Source organism: Pleurodeles waltl, chromosome 11, assembly GCF_031143425.1.
Source record: "Pleurodeles waltl isolate 20211129_DDA chromosome 11, aPleWal1.hap1.20221129, whole genome shotgun sequence".
Classification (NCBI taxonomy): Eukaryota; Metazoa; Chordata; class Amphibia; order Caudata; family Salamandridae; genus Pleurodeles; species Pleurodeles waltl.
This window is the reverse complement of record NC_090450.1, coordinates 822,987,527-823,007,506: the sequence shown is the minus strand read 5'-3', so window position 1 is coordinate 823,007,506 and position 19,980 is coordinate 822,987,527. Positions and strand designations below refer to the sequence as shown.

Genomic DNA, 19,980 nt, shown 5'->3' with positions numbered 1-19,980 from the left:
CAAAGCAGAAGGTTGTTCCAAGTACCAGGATCGGACAATGAGAATCTATCAAAAACCACCTGGGCAGACCTTTCTAGTAAGGAAAGTGGTAGTCTCTATAAAAGAAAGAGCACTGGGGAGCCATGGTATTATGTTACAGATACTTAGATTAGACCAACTTCATGCAACTGTTCTTGGTGCCAAGATGGGGCACATTGGACTGTAAGAAACAAAGGGCCATATTTATGGCCCGGTTTGCTTCATGTTTGCACCATGCAATGTGGTATATGCGTGATGCAAATCTTAAGTGAGGTTTATGAAGTCACGCAAGGTTACCTTGCATAGCCCTGAGTGGCTTCATAGATATCAAGTAATGCAACGGAGAGCAAATCGCAGCGTTGTATTACTCTGCACGCAACACCTATGGGGTTTCCATGGATGTTGCATGGGTGTTCCCACACATCTAAGGATTTTCACCCATTCCCCGATTTAACAGAAGTAGTAGACCTGGGAATGCACCAAACACCTACACCTCCCCAGGTGAGGCGTAACAAAGAGAAATATCTTTATTTATTCTTGTTTTATCATTTTTCTAAGTGTGCCGCATTCTGCAGCGCACATAGAGAGAGGAAAAAGCCTTTCAGAATTGTTTGTATACAGGAAGGTGCCCATTCCTGCACAAAAACAATCCTGCATGCAGCGCAGGCACCCCTGCACCATGGTGCAAGGTGCCTGCGTTGGCGCTAGGCAGCCAAAACAGTGCCAGTGCAGGGAAAAAGGCAGGAATGCACTGTATTATTTTAAATACTGTGCATTCCTGTCCTTTACCAGCCACGCAGTGCAGCGCAACAAGGTGACTTGCTGCGCTGCACCGTGTGACTATTGCCATAAATATGCCCTAAAAAGGCTATCACTGTTGACAATAGTACCTAGATGCCTGATGGGATATGTCACTTAGAAACAAATAGGTGAGGGCACTGCCAGCCATAGCAGGCAGCCACTGGGTGGTGTTGTAGTACTAATGTGAGAAGCAGGAACAGGCCCCCTGTCAGCCCCAGTGGGAAACAGCCCAAAGCCCGAATGAGGGCACTTGAAGGGCATACCACCATCCGAACAGACAATGAATAATCCTAAATCATTCCCTTTGTTTTAAAAAAAGAAAGTTAGCCAGCAATTGCTCTGGAAAATATCACAACGTACTGCATAAAACACCCATTGTTACATCTTTAAGTAGACATAGTTATGTTACTTTATGCAATTTTGAATAGCACAATGTTTCCAAATTCCTTGTTTCTTTTTGGATTATTGACAGTCATGGAGTGCACAGTCTTGTATGCTGTTATTGGTTTTCCTATTTGAGAGCGCTTCTTAGGGAGGACAGGTCTTGTGGCTTAATGTTTTTGGGTCTTTCAGTGTCAACTGTGAGTTGTGGATTTTCTCTGAGCAGGTCTGCCTAGGGGTAGTGTAGTGCGACCTTCTGCCAAACACAGGTAACTGAGTGAGGGTTTAGGTGTGCAGAATTGGTGCATTATCCTTGATGCCCTGTCTCTATGCCTCTCTTGCCGCCCATCTGCTTAGTTCCAGATTTGATGTGCCCTACGGTATTCCTGTCATGTGTCCCCTTGTGCTTAGGTCTTTCTGTTCTTGTATTTTCCTGAACATATTTCTATAGTTCCTAAGTTCCCTTTCTTCTTCTATATTCTGCCTTTTTCTTCCATCTTGCTTTGTCCCTACATGTCCTTTTCTGTGTATCTCCAGGTCTTCATGTCTCCTTGTCCCCTCGTCTCTCTACGCCAGCACCCTCCTTCTTCTATTCCTGTGGTTCTTAATCAGCATAACATTTTGTCCTCTTGGTGTAGTGGCAATCCCCATGTCTCTCACTGTCATCAGAATTCACTGTGCCCACGTCTCCCTGTACCTATAACTCCCTATTCCTGTGTCTTCCTATCACTGTAGTTCGCCCATTTCAGCTTCTCCCTCTCTCCCACATCTCGTGTTTCTTAATTCCTGAGATTCTTAATCTCCTTTATTCTTTGACCTTTCATCTCAGTGCATCCTGTCCCATGTGTCCCCCTTTCCCTATGACTCGCAGTCCCCATGTCTCCAAGTCCATGTCCCTAGATTTCTCTGTACCTGAGACTCCATCATTTTCATTTAATTTTAAATGTCTAAAATGAAACAACACCCGAATGGGATGAATGCCTAAAGGTTATACAAACTCATAAAACACCAGAGGTAGTTCATGCACAGATGGAAAACGCCAGGCTTTCACAGCTTCTTAAACTAAAGGGAAGACTCAGGTCTAATCTTTAATGGCAGTTCATTCAAGAACCTAGCTGCTGCGACTGCAAAGGTTCTCCCGTCCAGGGTAGAGCGTCTAAATGTTGGAACAACTAACAAAGATAGAGGCCGACCTAAATCAGCGCTTGGGCTTGAAGCGGGTAAGCCTAGCAGAAAGAGGACTGGAATGTGAACCAAGCATAAGAATTTAAATGTGACCTTTCCTTATTCAAAGCTGCCCAAGTGTGAGTCAGATTTTCTCAATGCATGGTTATTTTAGGTGCGTGCATTGATCATCTGAACCCATTGTTGTAGAAAGAAGAGAAAATGAATGTGTTTCAAAACCTGCTGATGGAAGGAATAGGACTTGACAACTTCACTACCCTGAGCTTCCACGGAGAAAGGCTGTTCGAATTTGACTCCAAAATTTCTCACTTCAGGGGCTTGAGTAGACCTCTGACCTAAGTGGTAATCTCCCCTCCCCCTTGTACTCTAGTCCATGTTACCTATTTCCATGCTTATCTCTGTACCTGGGTCTCCCAGTCTCTCATTTTCCTTGCTTCCGTGTCCTCGTGATTTCGCTGCATCTCACTGAGATTTATCCTCCCAGTAGTTCTTAATCTTTTTAGCCTGTGCCCACTCTGTGATCCCTGTGCCTTATGTCACCCTGCTCACGTCTCCCTGCCTCTTGTTTTCCTGTGTATCTTCCTGTCCCCGTGACTCTGTTACTACATGTCCCTCAACTGCCCTGTCCTTCTGGTCCTAGTCGCCTATGCCCTGGTGTCTCCCCGTCATCGAGATCCTCAGTAACCGCATCACCCCGTCTTTAAGCCTCCTTGTCCTATGATTCTAGTCCCCGGACTAGTGTCCCCACCCTTACCTCCCTGTCCCCGTCTCCTTTGCCTCAAGACTCCCTGCTCACCTGTTTTCTGCCTTTCCATCTCCCACTGGTCCCCAGTCTCCCTTAAACCTTGTCCCAATGCCCTGTGCTCCCTGCTCCGTGTGCTCTACTGTCCCATCTCACTGTCCCTAAGTCTCCCCCTCAGGTGAGTCCTAATTTCCTTTGTGGCGTCGTCCCTGTGCCCCGAGTCCCATGAGCTTTTGTTCAGAGATGCGTCCCATTGTTTATGTTTGCAATGCCACAAAAAATAGAACGCAGAGAAAAAATAAATAAATTAGCAGACGTTTTGCTCTGGCCCTGCAGAAACCCTCCAAATAATAGAAGTGCATCTATGATGAATCTACTGGTGTTTGCACAAGACAGTGCAAACGCAACGCTGACATTTACTCTAGCATACTTAATGAGCGTTCCCGACACTACGGCATTTTCCATCTCATACGATTACATCCAATGGACGAATAAGTACACCGGGACCGTGGACGTATTTGTCACCAGGCTGCTCCAAGCATATTTACCTTGAAGGACTTTGGTGTTTTGTGCTATGTGCATTTCTATCGCTTACTTGGATAATTTTCATGACCCGCAGGCGCTTTCGTAATCTGGGCCCAGTTAATGGGTGGGGATTTCATTGATTCGGGCAAGGTGGTCTGCTGCCATTGCACTGGCTGTGTTTCGCATTGTTTCGGCGTGAGTTGTAATTCGATACTGGCTGGCGAGGGTAGGACAGACTAATGCATTGTTCCGTGCACACTGGATAGTTGCCGAGTAGGTCCCGTTACGGATCTGGGTGGAACATTTTGTGTAGGAGTAGGTGCTGAAGGACTTTGGTGTCTCTGACAGATACTTTCCTAGTGACGCCCTCTTTAAGAGCGTTTGGTAGCAACAGGCCTCTGCCAGGGGCTGGAGACGGAAAGAGACACGCTGTTTGGACTCCGTAAAAAGAAACAGGGACTTTAGAAGAGGTGAACGGTCACAAGTCGCACATGAATCAGAAGTAGGTGATTATGGAACACCAGGAAAAGGGCAAAGGTCAGTTTAGGGGCACAGGGAGACATTAAAGGCTAGCCTGAGGCCTCGAAGAGAGATCAGAGGGTGGTCTGGAGCGCAGGGAGCGGGGAGAGGTAGACCGGGTGCGGAGACCGGGGAGAGGACAGACATCATTCGAGACCTGCGTAGGCCAGTCTGGGGACGCGGTGGAAGGCCCAGGCAGAGAACACAGAGAGATTTTTAAGCACTGGTAGAGGGCAGAGGGACGTCTGTGGATTCAGGGAGAGGGCAGAGGTCAGTTTAGGAGCCTGAAGAGATGTCAAATGCCAGTCTGGGGACCAGAAGAGATGACCTGTATATGAATCTTAGAAATAGATATGCAGGCCACAGGCTGGTTTGATCAGTTAGTTTCTGACCTTCCTGAATTGGAATTATCTCGGGTGTGCTAATAGAGAGTTGTAACAGCCAACATCCTAAGTGCCCCTTTTTGTAAGATTTTAATTACGTTCATTAAGCTCTAAGCGGAGACACTTTAGCCAACTCTGGCAGCAGTTAGCTGGATGGCGCACTGTAGTCCCTGTTACTGGAAACGGTTTTGTCTATATGGCTCTAGGTAGGGTGACCAGATTTTGAGAAGCAAAAACCGGGGAGGTCAGACATAAAAGTAGGACTAAAGCCCTTAGCCTTATTTCTACATCTCGCCTGTCCTGGTTATTTTTTTGCATAGCCTTGTAAATAGGTATGTGTGTGCGCTCACTACGTTTTTAAATCTTGTAAACGTGTGCATAATTATACACACACACACATATATTTTCAGCAGTGGCAGGATTTACACCCCTCGACCCCCCCCCCCCCTCCCCCCCCCCCCCCCCCCCCCGCTCCCTCCTCCCCACTTTGTGTCTCTGCTGGGAGCAGGCTCCTCCTGTGCTGCCTGGCAGAAACAGAAACTTAAGTTATTTCAGACTTTAGCTGCACTTGTGGAAAAGAAAACATACCTTTAATATCGCCTTTGCAGGATGACCTGACCTTTCTCCCAAAAACCAGGACATGTATTTAAAATTAACAAACATGTTGGGACACCGGGATAGTCCAATGAAAACTGGGACCGTCCGGGGAAATCCAGAAAGCCTAGCCACCCTACCTCTAGGAGAGGTCAAGTGTCATGAAGGGTCAAGTAAAACGAAAATATGTAAATGTGGCACCTCAATGAGTGGATTAAGTCCATTCTCGTGACCTCAGGAGAGCTGAGAGAACACCTCGAGGACCAGAAAAAGATCTAAGATTGCCCTTAGTGCATAGAAATGGGTCATGTACACACAGGTGAAAGGACAAATAGTTTCTAAGAGAGTTAGGGCCACATGCCCAAAGAAATTTTTCAATCACAAACTCTGCAACGCACAAAGCCACTCGGTTTGTGACAACAAAATGTCTCCTTCTTATGTACAAAATCCATTTTACTAGTCATAAAAGTTTTTATGAGTGGTAAAATAAGTTGTGTGACTCATAACGCAGTTTGGAAGGGAATAAAAGGGGCATTTCTTCCAAATTGCAATTCAGCATGCAAGGTATCAATGCTTTGCAACAACAATTCCAGTCACAAACCATTAAACAGTTATCAACATGTCAAAGGACAAGGTAACCTTTTTTGCAAAAGGAATTCCCCTTTGGGAATCTTGCTGGCAGCCTTAAGGGGTGTAGGCATTGGGTTGGGGACCCCAGCCTGCTCCGCTCTGATGTTTCCCCAAAAGGAAAACGTATAGTTTGTTGAAGCAGCACCGGTTGCTTTAAGAGATGTGTTGCTTTGAAAAACGTTTCTGAATAGGAATGTTAATACAGGGATGGTTGTCTGCTGTCTCTTTCAGGTCACCATCCTATCTCTGTGGCCAGTCACAGATGGTCGCAAATTGCAACTTGCCTGATAAATATTCAACAGGCAGATTGTTCTATGCCCCCATGCAAGTGGTGATTTTGTGACAAAACGTAATAGTACATAGGTTGCCCTGCAAATCAAATACTGTCCGCAAAACGTCAATGCACAACTTGTGACCACTTTTTGCCACTAGTATCACTGGCCCATAATGAGATATTGTATCACAATTATGTGATGGAGAGTAACAGAGAAACAAACATTTAAATAAGGAGAGACAAACAATCAAGTACTGCGAGAAGTACATTCCTGAACGGAGAGATCGACATTCAAGTCTGGAGAGAGACACTGAAGTATGGAGAGAGGGACAATCAAGTATGGAGAGACATCAGGTCATGTACTGAGTTTGAGAAACGAGCATTCAAGTACGGAGAGATGAACATTTAAATACAGCTATTTCGGTAATGAAAGACAGACATTAAAGTACAGAGAGATGAATACAGAAGTACTGAGTGACTGGCAGTCAGTTATGCAGAGATGAACATTCAAGCATGGAGAGACAGACATTCATCTACTGAAAGGCAGCCCTTCAAGTACAAAGGGACACACCTTCACGTACAGAGAGGTGAGCATATAGACATGGAGAGATGTACCTACAGGTAGAGAAGCATGACCTTGTAAGCACAGAGAGGTGAACATTCAGGTACAGGGAGAAGGACATGCAATTATGGAGAGGAGAGGCAGACATTCAAGTAGGGAGAGACAAACATTCAGTCACAGAGAGATGAGCACTTAAGTTTGGAGAGATAGCCATTAAAGTACAGAGAGATGGGCATTTAGGGGTGGACAGACACACTTTCAAGTACATACTGACAGGCATGAGTAAGAGTCAGATGAAGAAGAGAGGTAGAAAGGATTTACTTAATAAAGAGGTTCAAGGAAGAAAAGAAGCATTGCAAAATCAACAGGTCTAGCTTTAATGTGATCATACATGAAAACACGGGTATGCATAAATGCTGTTTGCATTGTTTAGTAGATTAAATTCAGACCGACTGACTTTGCCACTGCTGAAGGGAAAAAAAAACAAGTGATTGTATGCTGTATAAAATGCATATAAGCGATAACTGTGATGATCTAGTGCACTTTTCAGATGTAAATTAGTCCCTTGTGCACTCCAATCGAAAATCTTCCTAGAAGGTGGAATGATACACCAGGCATCCAACAACAAGGGATACTCCTCTACGTGGAGCCAAAACCCACTACATTTCACAAAATTGGTAACAGTAGGAATGCAGAAAGCTGCACTTTCAAGCCACACGTTTAAAGTTTGATACTGACACTACAAATGAAAACCAATTATCAGTGCATCGGCATGAGAGAGGGATTTTATGGATCAATAAGAGAGGAAAGAGGGCATGTGGGTTTCAAAGGAGAGGGAGGGAAAGTAAGTGATGATCTGAAAATGGAGGACAAGAAAATCAGGGACAGAGGGCGAAGGAACAGATTAATAAAGCCTCTGGCCCAGATTTAATAATGCTTTGTGCTGAGTTTGCATCACAAGCATGACACAAATGCGGTGCAGAGTGTTGAGGTGGGATTTACTATCCAACACAAACCAGGAAAGTTCCCCAAAGTAATTAAAATACGGGTATGCACTGATTTGTGCTAGTTTGTGACAAGGCAGCGTTCCATGGGTGCTACATCGGTGTTCCCATGCAACAGCCTATGGGTTTGATGCAAGTCCCTATCTACTAACATTCGTAGGCAGTATTTTGTGCCAAAGCCTTAAGCCTCCTTGAGGCCAGGAGTAATGGGAGAAATGTTTTAATTTCTTCTTATTTTTACAACGTTGCATTTGTGCTGCATTGTACAGCACGCATACAAACTGGGGAAAATCTGAAAGAATAGTGTTTGTACTGGAAAGGTCCCCTTCCAGTAAAACAATCCATGCCTTAGGTAAGGCCCACACCCTTGCACTATGGTCCAAGGGTGCGTGTTGGTGCATGACAGCTAAAAGTGTGCTAGCACTGGGGAAGAGAAAAAAAATGTGCACTTTTTCTCTCTCCCTCCGACGCAAGCCAGCACAGCAGCTTTGGTTCCTGCACTGCGTTGCATCAAACATTAGTAAATCTTGGGCATAAGTGTGGAGCAAAGTGCAGGGGCTAGTCTGTAAACATGTGGAGAAAGCAGAATAGCTTTGTAAATCTGTTGAGAATTCAAAGATGCATCTGTGCTTCCAAGGAGAAGTGGCAGGTCAGTCTGTGGGTGAAGAAAAACAATAAACGTATTTCAGAGGGATCCAAACCAATGAAAAAGTTAAGGCTGACCAAGGACAGGATACGAAAGCCTGGGATTCAGGAGAGGTTAGAGGGCAGCCTGTGAACACATGAGAGGGCACAATGCAGTCTGGGGATCTAGCGGAGGAGAAGGGACAGGCTGGTCTCTCAGAGGAGGCAGAGAGGAGCCAGGGGTTGCAGGTAAAGCAAGCATTAGGGATAGGGATCCAGTGAGGGCAGAGGTCAGCCCACGTAACCACAAATGTCTCAGAGGCCGGCTGGTTGTAGGTAGTTTTGCAAGAATCATGATTTTCAAGGTACATTTTCTCACCTCCTGGTACAGTTACAGTGGTAAAGTGTTTTCCGGTCCAAGTTGTAGAGCTGGAATTTCTCTTCATATGGCGCAATCGTATATTCACATTGGTCAAGACGGCGATAACATCCACAGCTCTTGGATATATCTATATATAACCAGTAAAGAAGGGCGTTAACACCAAGTATATGACCAAGATGGAGCATGTCATACAGAGACACAATTCAGCAGAGGATGAGAGAGGGAAATGGCATGAACAACATACGGAAGACCGAGAAAAGAAATATTGCACAAACACCCAAGATAATAGAGGTAGAATTAGACAAAGAGAGAAAAAGGGGATTCGCAACAAGAACTGCCAAACCAATAAAACTTGCCTTGGCACACTAGTGTGATATTTCGTTTTTTGTTTCCTTTTTACTACAAGCAAATGCGACAAAAACAAAGAGAGCAGGTGCAGCTTAAACACAACAGCTGTGTGACTGCAATACAGATTTTACATTTAAAAATATAATTAGCCATCACATACAATTTTGTGAGAACAGGCAAGACACTTCCTACCTTATCATTTAATAGACACTCCAATTCCTGTGCAGGTGTTCAAGCTCCAGGACCCTCCCTTATCACTTGAAACAAAACACTTTACTCAACATGAGCCACCACCAACTAAGACATTGGTGGTCATTCTGACCCTGGCGGTCTTTGACCGCCAGGGCGGAGGACCGCGGGAGCACCGCCGACAGGCCGGCGGTGCTCCAATGGGGATTCCGACCGCAGCGGTAAAGCCGCGGTCGGACCGGCACCACTGGCGGGCTCCCGCCAGTGTACCGCCGCCCCATTGAATCCTCCGCGGCGGCGCAGCTTGCTGCACCGCCGCGGGGATTCCGACCCCCCCTACCGCCATCCAGATCCCGGCGGTCGGACCGCCGGGATCCGGATGGCGGTAGGGGGGGTCGCGGGGCCCCTGGGGGCCCCTGCAGTGCCCATGCCACTGGCATGGGCATTGCAGGGGCCCCCGTAAGAGGGCCCCTACATGTATTTCACTGTCTGCTGCGCAGACAGTGAAATACGCGACGGGTGCAACTGCACCCGTCGCACAGCTTCCACTCCGCCGGCTCGATTCCGAGCCGGCTTCATCGTGGAAGCCTCTTTCCCGCTGGGCTGGTGGGCGGTCTGAAGGCGACCGCCCGCCAGCCCAGCGGGAAAGTCAGAATTACCGCTGCGGTCTTTCGACCGCGGAACGGTAATCTGACGGCGGGACTTTGGCGGGCGGCCTCCGCCGCCCGCCAAGGTCAGAATGAGGGCCATTGTCTCTTGAGGTAGATCTTATCATACAAACCACCTCTCAGTCAGACCTCCCATTACTTGAGACATGCATCCATTGTTCACAGAATGCCTCCACCACTCAATAATAATAATGTGACCCTACACATGCCCCCTGTCAACAAAAATGACAATATCATTAAAACCGAGGTGCAGATTCTCAAACTAAACTCATCAATTAATCTGAGTTCCTCTCATTCAGGTCATGCATCCAGTGCTCAAACCGTGCCCCCAGCACTTACCAAGAATAATATCACTCCACACATGTCCCTTGACAATAACAAGGGTATTGTGACTAAAAAGTAGGTGCTGTCATTCAAATGAACTTGTCACTCAATTTAAGCTCCTGCTACATAAGCCATTCACCTATCGCTCAACAAGAGTTACAACTCTCTACACATGCCCAAGACCAACAACCAAGATACTATCTCTTAACCTAAGATGCCATTCCTCAAACCAAACTAACCTTATCACTAAAGCCATGCATTCAGCACTCAATACATGCCTGCACTGCTCAACAATGCCTCCTCACTCAACTAGGCCTAGGTGAAATTTAGATTATCGCAGCATAATTTGAGTAATTTTGAAAATTTAGATTTAAGCTTGCTATGCAAAAGTACGTGCCATTTGTAGTAAACCTTTACTGGGAACAGGGTCAAGACTGATTTGCATATGGCTGGGTCCAAACTGGGGTGGCATGGTGTGCAAAAGAACAATGGATTAAAACAGATCTGTGACTGGGGGTGAGTGTTTGCATTGTTCAGCACTCCGTCATCATCCTTTTGTGTTGCTAAAGTTGCCCTAAGTGGGAAGGGAATGCCCAGATGTGGGTCCCATGCTCACTGTGCCACTGGATTCAAGCTAGCCTGACTGATAAAGGGGGATACCCTGAAACCGGTCCCAGGATGCTTGTTTCCGTTGCAGGGAGAACCTGGCTTGGCAGTGCGGGCTGGACTGTTCCCATGAGGATCAGGGTCAAGACTGATTTGCTGGTCCAAACTGGGGTGGCATGGTTAGCAAAAGAACGATGGATTAAACCCAGATCTGTGACTTAGGGTGAGTGTTTGCATTGTTCAGCACTCTGTTGCTGAAATTTAAATTATACCAGCATAATTTGAGTCATTTTGAAAATTTTGATTTAAGCTTGCTATGCAAAAGTACGTGTCATTTGTGGTAAACCTTTACTGGGAATGCAAAAGAAGAACAGAATATGAATAGCTGTTGTTTGGAGTTAGTTTGTTTATGTACACTTATTTAGTGCAAAATGTGTTCTCCCATCAAAAATTGATGCAAAGCCGCATTTCATGCTAAAAAATAAGGCTAAAAGACAACTAACATACTTTTCCACTCAGTCTAAACCCCATTCTGAAACCTGAGTTCCCATTACTTAACCCAAGCACCTACCACGGAAATCATGACCATATCACGCAACATGAGTTTCACTGCTCTGTAAATGCACCTTAACAATAACCACTGTATACATGGTGCATAAAAACAGTCAAGGCATTATCGCTTAATATAAACTAAATCACTCAATTCATGCACTTAGCACTCAAACTACACATCCAAAACTCAACAAGAGCGATTTTCCTCTGCACAAGCCCCACAACATCAACCAAAGCATCATCACTTAATCTAGGATGCCATCACTCAAATTACATTTCATACCTAAACCTTCTTGCTCATGGCTCAAACCCTGCCTCCTCACTCAACAAGAATCGTGTAGCTCCACACAATACCTAATAACAATAGCCAAGTCATTATAACTTAAACTCGGATGCCATCATTCAAGCTAAACCCCATGTCTCAGTCTGATCCCCTGTTACTCAAGGCATGTATCCATCACTAAAGTCATGCTCACAACCACATCACTGTAAAAATGCTCCATAACAACAACCACTTACACTAAAGTGTCATCACCTAAAGTAAATCTCATAGTTCAATCTGAGTCCCATTATTCAAATCCACCACTCAAAACATGCTTCCATCACTTGACGAGTCAAGTCAATCTACACATGAACCACAACAATAACTAAGACATTATCACCCCATCACACAATATGAGGTCCAGGCACTCCCCCCTCAAACTTGTACCTGCCCCTCAAGCCATGTGTTATTATAAGCCATATCACTTTGCACATGTGCATAAGAATATCCAAGAGATTTTCACTTAAAATTAAGTGCCATCACTCAAAGTAAATCTAATTACCAGATGTAAGCTGCCATCAATTAGCCCATGCATCCGCTCAAACCATTACAAAGCACATGCCTCATCACCATAAATAAAGTTGCATCAGTGCACCCATTCCACCGTCACTCAAACTGAGCCCACATCACATAATCAAGTCTTCCATGATTAACACAAACTCCCTGGCACTTCAAACTGTGTTGCATCACTCAATATGTGCCCCAGTCACTTGACTCACCCCTAGGTATATGCCATTCATTTTAGTACTCACAGTGATTGTTCGACTTGTCATTCTCAGCGAGGCGATGGGTAGTGGAAGGGTGATGCACAGGGATATGATGAGATGTGATCCTTGTAAAGTCTTGCACAGGTTTGCTCTTTTCATTCAAGAAAATGTTTCTTTGGTTATAATCTAGATCCACCTCAGAAGGAACCGGAGCAGCTGATCTCTCCTTTGAATGGCTATACAGTCCTGCTTCCATAGTTGACAAATCAAAATTGTGCACTCTTGTAATCTCTGTTTCAGGGTTGTCAACGGGGGTTGATGTTGTTGGAGAGTCCACATATCTCTGCTGAGGGTAGGTTGCTAATTGTCCATGAAACGCATAATTTCCTAATCTGTTTTCTGATTTAAATGTTGTGAAAGTGCTTTCAGTTATAGGGACAGTCTCTTGTATGCCTTGAACAGTTCCGGTCATGGGCACATCCTTGCTGGGTTGATGACTACTTGAATGGATGATTATGGATGGAGTCAATGGGTAAGTATTGGGGATGTTCAGTTGAAATTGTCCTTGATTGGTCCTTAAAGTGCTTGTGTCCTCTTTTTCAGTTCGCTGAGCTATTAATATTTGATCGTCAAAGCTGGCCCATGATAGGCCAGGTTGTTCAGCAGTGGAATGAGTCCTCGCAAAAAGGCCTGTGGTGAGTGGCTCAGTGCTTGGATGGGACATGCTGCTCTGGTGAGCATGCATGTTGCTTGCAGTGAGTTGTCCAGCATGTGGATATCCTGTGTGTGTCTGATCAATGTTCTGTTGTCCTTCTCTGTTCTCAGCCACACTGGTATAGTCAGTGACGGTCTGGTCAGGGCTTAGCTGATCTGCAGATGATGTACTCATCCTTGACTGGTCAGTAATGAGGTGGGCTATGCTGTCATTTAAGTCAGACATATTACTCTGGGGTTTCTCACCATAAAAAAGTTCAAGTCTTACATGCTTTTGTACCTCTGAGTTGTTCGAAAAAGACTCTGATGGTAGTGCCTTCATCCCCTCAGTTTGTGCAATTTCTGTCAGATGGGTCACTGAAGAATCAAGTCTCTCATGCAGTGGGACCTTCATCACCTTATGAAGTGGTGTCTCCAAAATGGTTTTGTGTAAGGCTTTCATCTTCTCAGGTAAAGGGTTCTGAGATCCCTCCGACTGGAAGCTGTCTGTTAGCATGTGACCTGTGCCCACCATCACGTTATGCACGATCTCCTCCATGACCTCAGGCGGATGACTACCTACCACCTTGTGCATTCTCTCCTCCATTACCTCATGGAGCGGACTATCTATCACCCTGTGCAGTGTGTCCTTCACCATTTGAGACAGTGAACTATCTACCATCTTGTGCACTGTGTCCTCCATCACCTCGGGCAATGGATCATCTACCACTTTGTGCACTGTGCCCCTCACAATCTCAGACAGTGAACTATTTACTATCTTGTGCTCTGTGCCTTCCATCACCTCAGGCAGCAGCTTATCTAACACCTTGGGCACTGTGTCCTCTATCACCTCAGGCCATAGAGCAGCCCCACTACTAGTAACGTTCAGATCTTTAAGTCTTAGAGAATTACTATCAGTCCTGGCAAAGCTTGTCTCTATGTTGGGCAGGTGGTTCGCCAAATGTACCTCAGAAGCTCTTGGTCTAGTTGTTTGCACTGGACGCCTCTTGTGCTTCCGCAACCTTGTCTTCTTCCTCTGATTTCTGTCTGGGTGGAGACGCCCATTTTTTGAGTGACGGTGTGGTATGATTTTGCGAGCCATGGAACCAGCCTGTGAGGTGGTGCTGCCATTTGTGGCACTACCAGGCTTGTATCGTTCATCCAATGGGTCTGAAAAGGGGTGAGTATAGTTGTAGAGCCCCTGCTTCTGGAGCACAGCAAAAGGAGTGGGACCATATTCTTTACACCTACAGAAAAGCAGATAAGAAGATTTAGCAAGTGGCGCAAAAATACTGTATAAACAATTGCAAGAATGAAGAACCTATTTGATGAGGTGATAAGAGAACCCTTCTTGGAGGAAGTCAACAAGACAAGGACCCACATCACAGCAACAAGAGGCACAGCATGGACACCGTATTTACGTTATTAGACAGTGACTGACAGGACCGTGCTGATTGGAGCAGGCCCACCTGGGGACCACAGTAGGGGCGGGGCACTGGGGGAGAAAGCCGCCACTGCTGGAGTCCTGCAACACTGAAAGGATAGTGCCGAAGGAAGCAGGCCCTGCTGGAGACTTGTTGCTCTGGTAGAGCAGCTTCAAAATTATGTTGATGGCTCTGGGATCCTGCTGTACTTATAGGACATAATCAACAAATGTCAAGGCACTCGTGAATTAAAAAAAGGTCAAAAGTCCATGTTCGTATACAGTAAAGTTCTTGGAGGAAGTCAACAAGACAAGGACCCACATCACAGCACCAAGAGGCACAGCATGGACACCGTATTTACGTTATTAGACAGTGACTGACAGGACCGTGCTGATTGGAGCAGGCCCACCTGGGGACCACAGTAGGGGCGGGGCACTGGGGGAGAAAGCCGCCACTGCTGGAGTCCTGCAACACTAAAAGGACAGTGCCGAAGGAAGCAGGCCCTGCTGGAGACTTGTTGCTCTGGTAGAGCAGCTTCAAAATTATGTTGATGGCTCTGGGATCCTGCTGTACTTATAGGACATAATCAACAAATGTCAAGGCACTCGTGAATTAAAAAAAGGTCAAAAGTCCATGTTCGTATACAGTAAAGTTCTCTTCCAAGCAATCAGGTATAATGCAGACCGAGAAAAGTTAGCATGAATCCAATTTATTCTTATGGTGTGATATTCATATACTGGTAAGACAGACAACAGCCAACACGTGTTTCGTCTTGAGAGAAAATAATCTCAATGACTTCCTCAGGGCTCAACAGAGTGTTTGGGCAGAGTTGATGACGATTTTAAAAGAGCTTTAATTGCTCTCCTAGTAGTCCCAAATGCTACATATTTCTAGGGTAACTGGAGGACACGAAATATTGTGTCAAGAGAGCTAAATCCTACTGTCTGGTCGGCGTGTCAGCCGCCGGGGAGTGGGAATTAGCTCTCTGGACACAATATTTCGTGTCCTCCAGTTATATGAATATCACACTTCAAGAATAAATTGGATTCATGCTAACTTTTCTCGGTCTGCATTATACCTGATTGCCTGGAAGTGAACTTTACTGTATACGAACATGGACTTTTTACTTTTTTTTAAATTCATGAGTGCCTTGACATTTGTTGATTATATTGTGTTTTTCGTAGAGAAACATTGGAGGAGTGGAGAGGATCCTCCTGCCAGGAGCACCGTGCTTACAATTGATTGACTCGTAAAATAACTTGATGATTCACTGTGAGCACCCAGTCCTATAAACCTTCTTCCCTTTGCCGCTTTTTCCTTTGTGTACTTATAGGACAGGTGAGAAGAGAAAGAGCAGTGTTGTACGTCCGGTAGCTTGGAAAATGGCACTGTATAGAGTGCATTCATGCTTCTGGGGTCCTACAACACTGATGGGGCATTTATAGAGAAAACCTCAACTATTGGAGTACTGCAACATTGAAAGAGCAGTGCAGAAGGGAACAGGCTCTGCTGTGACCCCTAGGTGTGGCAAAATACTGTAGAGAGTGCGTTCACACTGCTCAAGTCCACGGCACTGATACAGTACTGCCAAAGATTACTCTAATAGTGGAGCGTTGTGGCACATATGGCAACTGATGGGAAGGAGCTCATGCTGCAGCAGCCCCACAGCAGTGGGAGGTCACTGTAGGGATGATGCTGAAATTGCTGCAGGTGTATGGCTCTGACCTGGCACTGGTGGGGAGGAAGCTCAAATGATTCCCAAGACAATAAAGGTATTTATTTTATAGGCTGGCACTGGACATTCTGACACTGCCATTTCCCCGGTAGGAAGATGGGTAAGGCTCTATCTTCAAAGATGGATGAGCTGTCATGACCCATGCACACCTAAAGTAAACAAATTAGCAGGGAGACTCTAAAGGCTTGTGCCTAAGCCGACCTTGAAAATGATTGGCATTTAAAACATGCAACGGACATGGTGGAAATATATGAAAAAGTCTCCTTATAACTTGAAATACTGTATTTCTTTGACATGCTGATGTGTTTCCTCTTAGTACTTTAGATCATATCACCGCATTGAGTGGTTTTTAATAAAATGTATAGTTTTTAAACATGAACTTCGAAGCATTTCCGACCAAAAAACAATCCACAGAAGACAATGCCATTACCAAACTAAGAGGTGAGTCAGCTGTCATGTGTACCCTACATGTGGCCTAGATTCTTATCATAGATTCTAAATATAAATGGAGCAACATTGATTTATTGATTTAATAGACTAAACACAAAAGGGCTTTGCACAGGTCACATTCTGAACTCATGTATTTGAATGTAGTCACATATATGACAAGCATTGGCAAAGCTAATAGGCCTCGCCTCTACAACAGGTATAGACTTCAGCAATGTGTTTTGCCATGTTGTACACCAGTGTTGCTGCTGTCCAGAATGGCTAAAAGGTAGTGGCATGGAGTGTCAGAGTGGCATGGGGAGCAGAGTGTTGTAGAGTGAATTTGTTGGAGTGTTTTACAGTGGCATAGGGGGATTAAAGAGTCAGAGTTGAGTAGAGGGGACTAGAGTTCACTGGCTTAGTGTCAGAGTGGAATGGGGTGGAGTAGGTTGGAGTGGATTGAGGGATTGGGTTCAAATGGATTGAGGTAGTGGGGTGGTTTGGCTGCAGTGGAGTGGGGTGGATTGGGTAGATTGAAATGGGATGAGGAGGATTGGATTGGGGTGGATTTGAGTGAAGTGAATTAGATTTGATTGGATTGGGGTGGGTGGTTTGGATTGGAGTAGTTGGGCTGGGGTGAGGTGGACTGGATTGGAGTGTTGTGGATTCAATTGTAGTGGGGTGGATTATACTGGACTGGAGAGGGGTGGATTGGATTGGAATGGGGTGGATTGAATTGTATTCACTGAATTGGAGTGGGTGGATTAGCTTGGCAATGGGGTGGATTGGAGTGGGGTAGATTGGATTGGAGTGGGACAGAGTGGGGTGGATTGGAGTAGAGTGGTGGATTGGAGTAGAGTGGGTTGGAGTGTGGGGTGGGGGATAGGAATGGTGTGGGTGGATTAGATTGGGGTGTGGTTGGCTGCAGTGGGATTGACTGGATTGCAGTAGGGTGGATTGGATTGGAGTGGGGTGTGTTGGAATGCATTGGGGTGGATTGGATTAGGGTGGGTTGGAGTGGGGCGGATTGGAGTGGAGGGGGGTGGGGTGAACTGGGAGGAGATGGTGTGGATTGATGGGGTGGGGTGTATTGAAGTGGATTGGAGTAGGGTGGACTGAGCTGGAATTGGGTGGGGGCATTGTAATGGACTAGAGTGAGGTTGATTTGAGTAGAGAGGGGTGGACTGGTGTGGGGTGGAGTGGATTGGGGTGGATTGTAGTGGGGTGGATTGGAGCAGGGTGGAATAAACTGGGAGAAGGAGGGGTGGATTGGATTGGGGTGGGGTATATTGGATTGGATTAAGGTGGGGTGGACTGAATTGGGATGGGGTGGGGGTATTGGATTGGGCTAGAGTGGGCTGGATTGGAGTAGAGAGTGAAGGAGTGGAGTGGATTAGGGTGGGGTGGGGTGAACTGAATTAGAGTGGGGTGGACTGGAGTTGAGTGGGGTGCATCAGACTGAGTGAGGTGGATTGGATTGGAGTAGGGTGTGTTGGATTGCATTTGGGGTGTATTGGATTAGGTGGATTGGAGTGATGTGGATTGAAGCAGGGTGTATTGGAGTGGGATGGATTGGAGGGGGTGGAATGAACTGGGAAGAGGTGAGGTGGATTGGATTGAGGTGGATTAGAGTGGGGTGGACCGAACTGGGGTGGGTGGGCATTGGATTGGGCTAGAGCGGGGTGGGTTGGAGTAGAGTGGGTTGGAGTGTGGGGTGGGGGATAGGAATGGTGTGGGTGGATTGGATTGGGGTGTGGTTGGCTGCAGTGGGATTGACTGGATTGCAGTAGGGTGGATTGGATTGGAGTGGGGTGTGTTGGAATGCATTGGGGTGGATTGGATTAGGGTGGGTTGGAGTGGGGCGGATTGGAGTGGAGGGGGGTGGGGTGAACTGGGAGGAGATGGTGTGGATTGATGGGGTGGGGTGTATTGAAGTGGATTGGAGTAGGGTGGACTGAGCTGGAATTGGGTGGGGGCATTGTAATGGACTAGAGTGAGGTTGATTTGAGTAGAGAGGGGTGGACTGGTGTGGGGTGGAGTGGATTGGGGTGGATTGTAGTGGGGTGGATTGGAGCAGGGTGGAATAAACTGGGAGAAGGAGGGGTGGATTGGATTGGGGTGGGGTATATTGGATTGGATTAAGGTGGGGTGGACTGAATTGGGATGGGGTGGGGGTATTGGATTGGGCTAGAGTGGGCTGGATTGGAGTAGAGAGTGAAGGAGTGGATTAGGGTGGGGTGGGGTGAACTGAATTAGAGTGGGGTGGACTGGAGTTGAGTGGGGTGCATCAGACTGAGTGAGGTGGATTGGATTGGAGTAGGGTGTGTTGGATTGCATTTGGGGTGTATTGGATTAGGTGGATTGGAGTGATGTGGATTGAAGCAGGGTGTATTGGAGTGGGATGGATTGGAGGGGGTGGAATGAACTGGGAAGAGGTGAGGTGGATTGGATTGAGGTGGATTAGAGTGGGATGGACCGAACTGGGGTGGGTGGGCATTGGATTGGGCTAGAGCGGGGTGGGTTGGAGTAGGGAGAGTTTGAGTGGAGTGGAGTGGATTGAGTGGGGTGGATGGAGTGGGGTGGGGTGGATGGACTGGATTGGATTGATTGGAGGGGAGTGGAATGAACTGGGAGGACTTGGGGTGGATTGGAGTGGGGTGGACTGCACTGGGATGGGCTGGAGGCGTTGGATTGGGCTAGAGTTGGGTGGACTGGAGTAGAGAGGGGTGGACTTGAGTGGGATGGAGTGGATTGGGATGTGGTAGATTGGATTGGGGTGGGTAAACTGAATTAGAGTGGGGTGGATCAGATTGAGTGAGGTGGATTGAATTGTTGTGGATTGGATGGAGTGGGGTAGATTTGATTGAGTGGGGTACATTGAATTGAGTGGGATGGACTGAATTAGAGTGGGTTGGATTGGACTGGGTGGATTGGAGTGGGGTTGATTAAATGGAGATGGGTGGAATGGATTGGAGTGGAGTAGATTAAGGCAGTTTAGAGGTGGGTGGATTGACAGGAGTAGGGTGGATTCATGTGGACTTGAGTGGACTGGAGTGGGGTTGATACAAGTGGATTGTATTAGAGTGAGATGGATTAGGGGTGGTGTGGGTGGGTGGATTTGATTGGAGTGGGGTAGATTGGGTAGCAGTGGACTTGATTGGAGTGAGGTGGATTGGTTGGATAGGACTGGAGTGGTGTGGATGGTATTGGAGTGGGGTGGTTTGTACTGGAGTGGATTGGGGTGGGTGGATTTGATTTTGGTGAGCTGTATTGGATTGGTGTGGGGTAGATTGGACTGGGCTGGATTGGATGGTGTGGAATGGATTGGTGTGGGGGTGGAGTGAACTGTAGTTGGGCGAATT

General features: G+C 46.5%; 1 protein-coding gene across 2 annotated transcripts in view; it reads right to left on the bottom strand.

Annotated features, from left to right (window-relative positions):
* Positions 1-19,980, bottom strand: part of PLA2G3 (phospholipase A2 group III) — a 41,810-nt gene that overhangs the window by 7,133 nt on the left and 14,697 nt on the right. For both annotated transcript variants that reach the window (XM_069214656.1, XM_069214655.1), the window contains 2 exons: positions 12,386-14,280; positions 8,622-8,751 (listed from right to left, as the gene is read on the bottom strand). In XM_069214656.1, the coding sequence (XP_069070757.1) occupies positions 8,622-8,751; positions 12,386-14,280 (2,025 nt within the window). The remainder of the gene's footprint in view (positions 1-8,621; positions 8,752-12,385; positions 14,281-19,980) is intronic.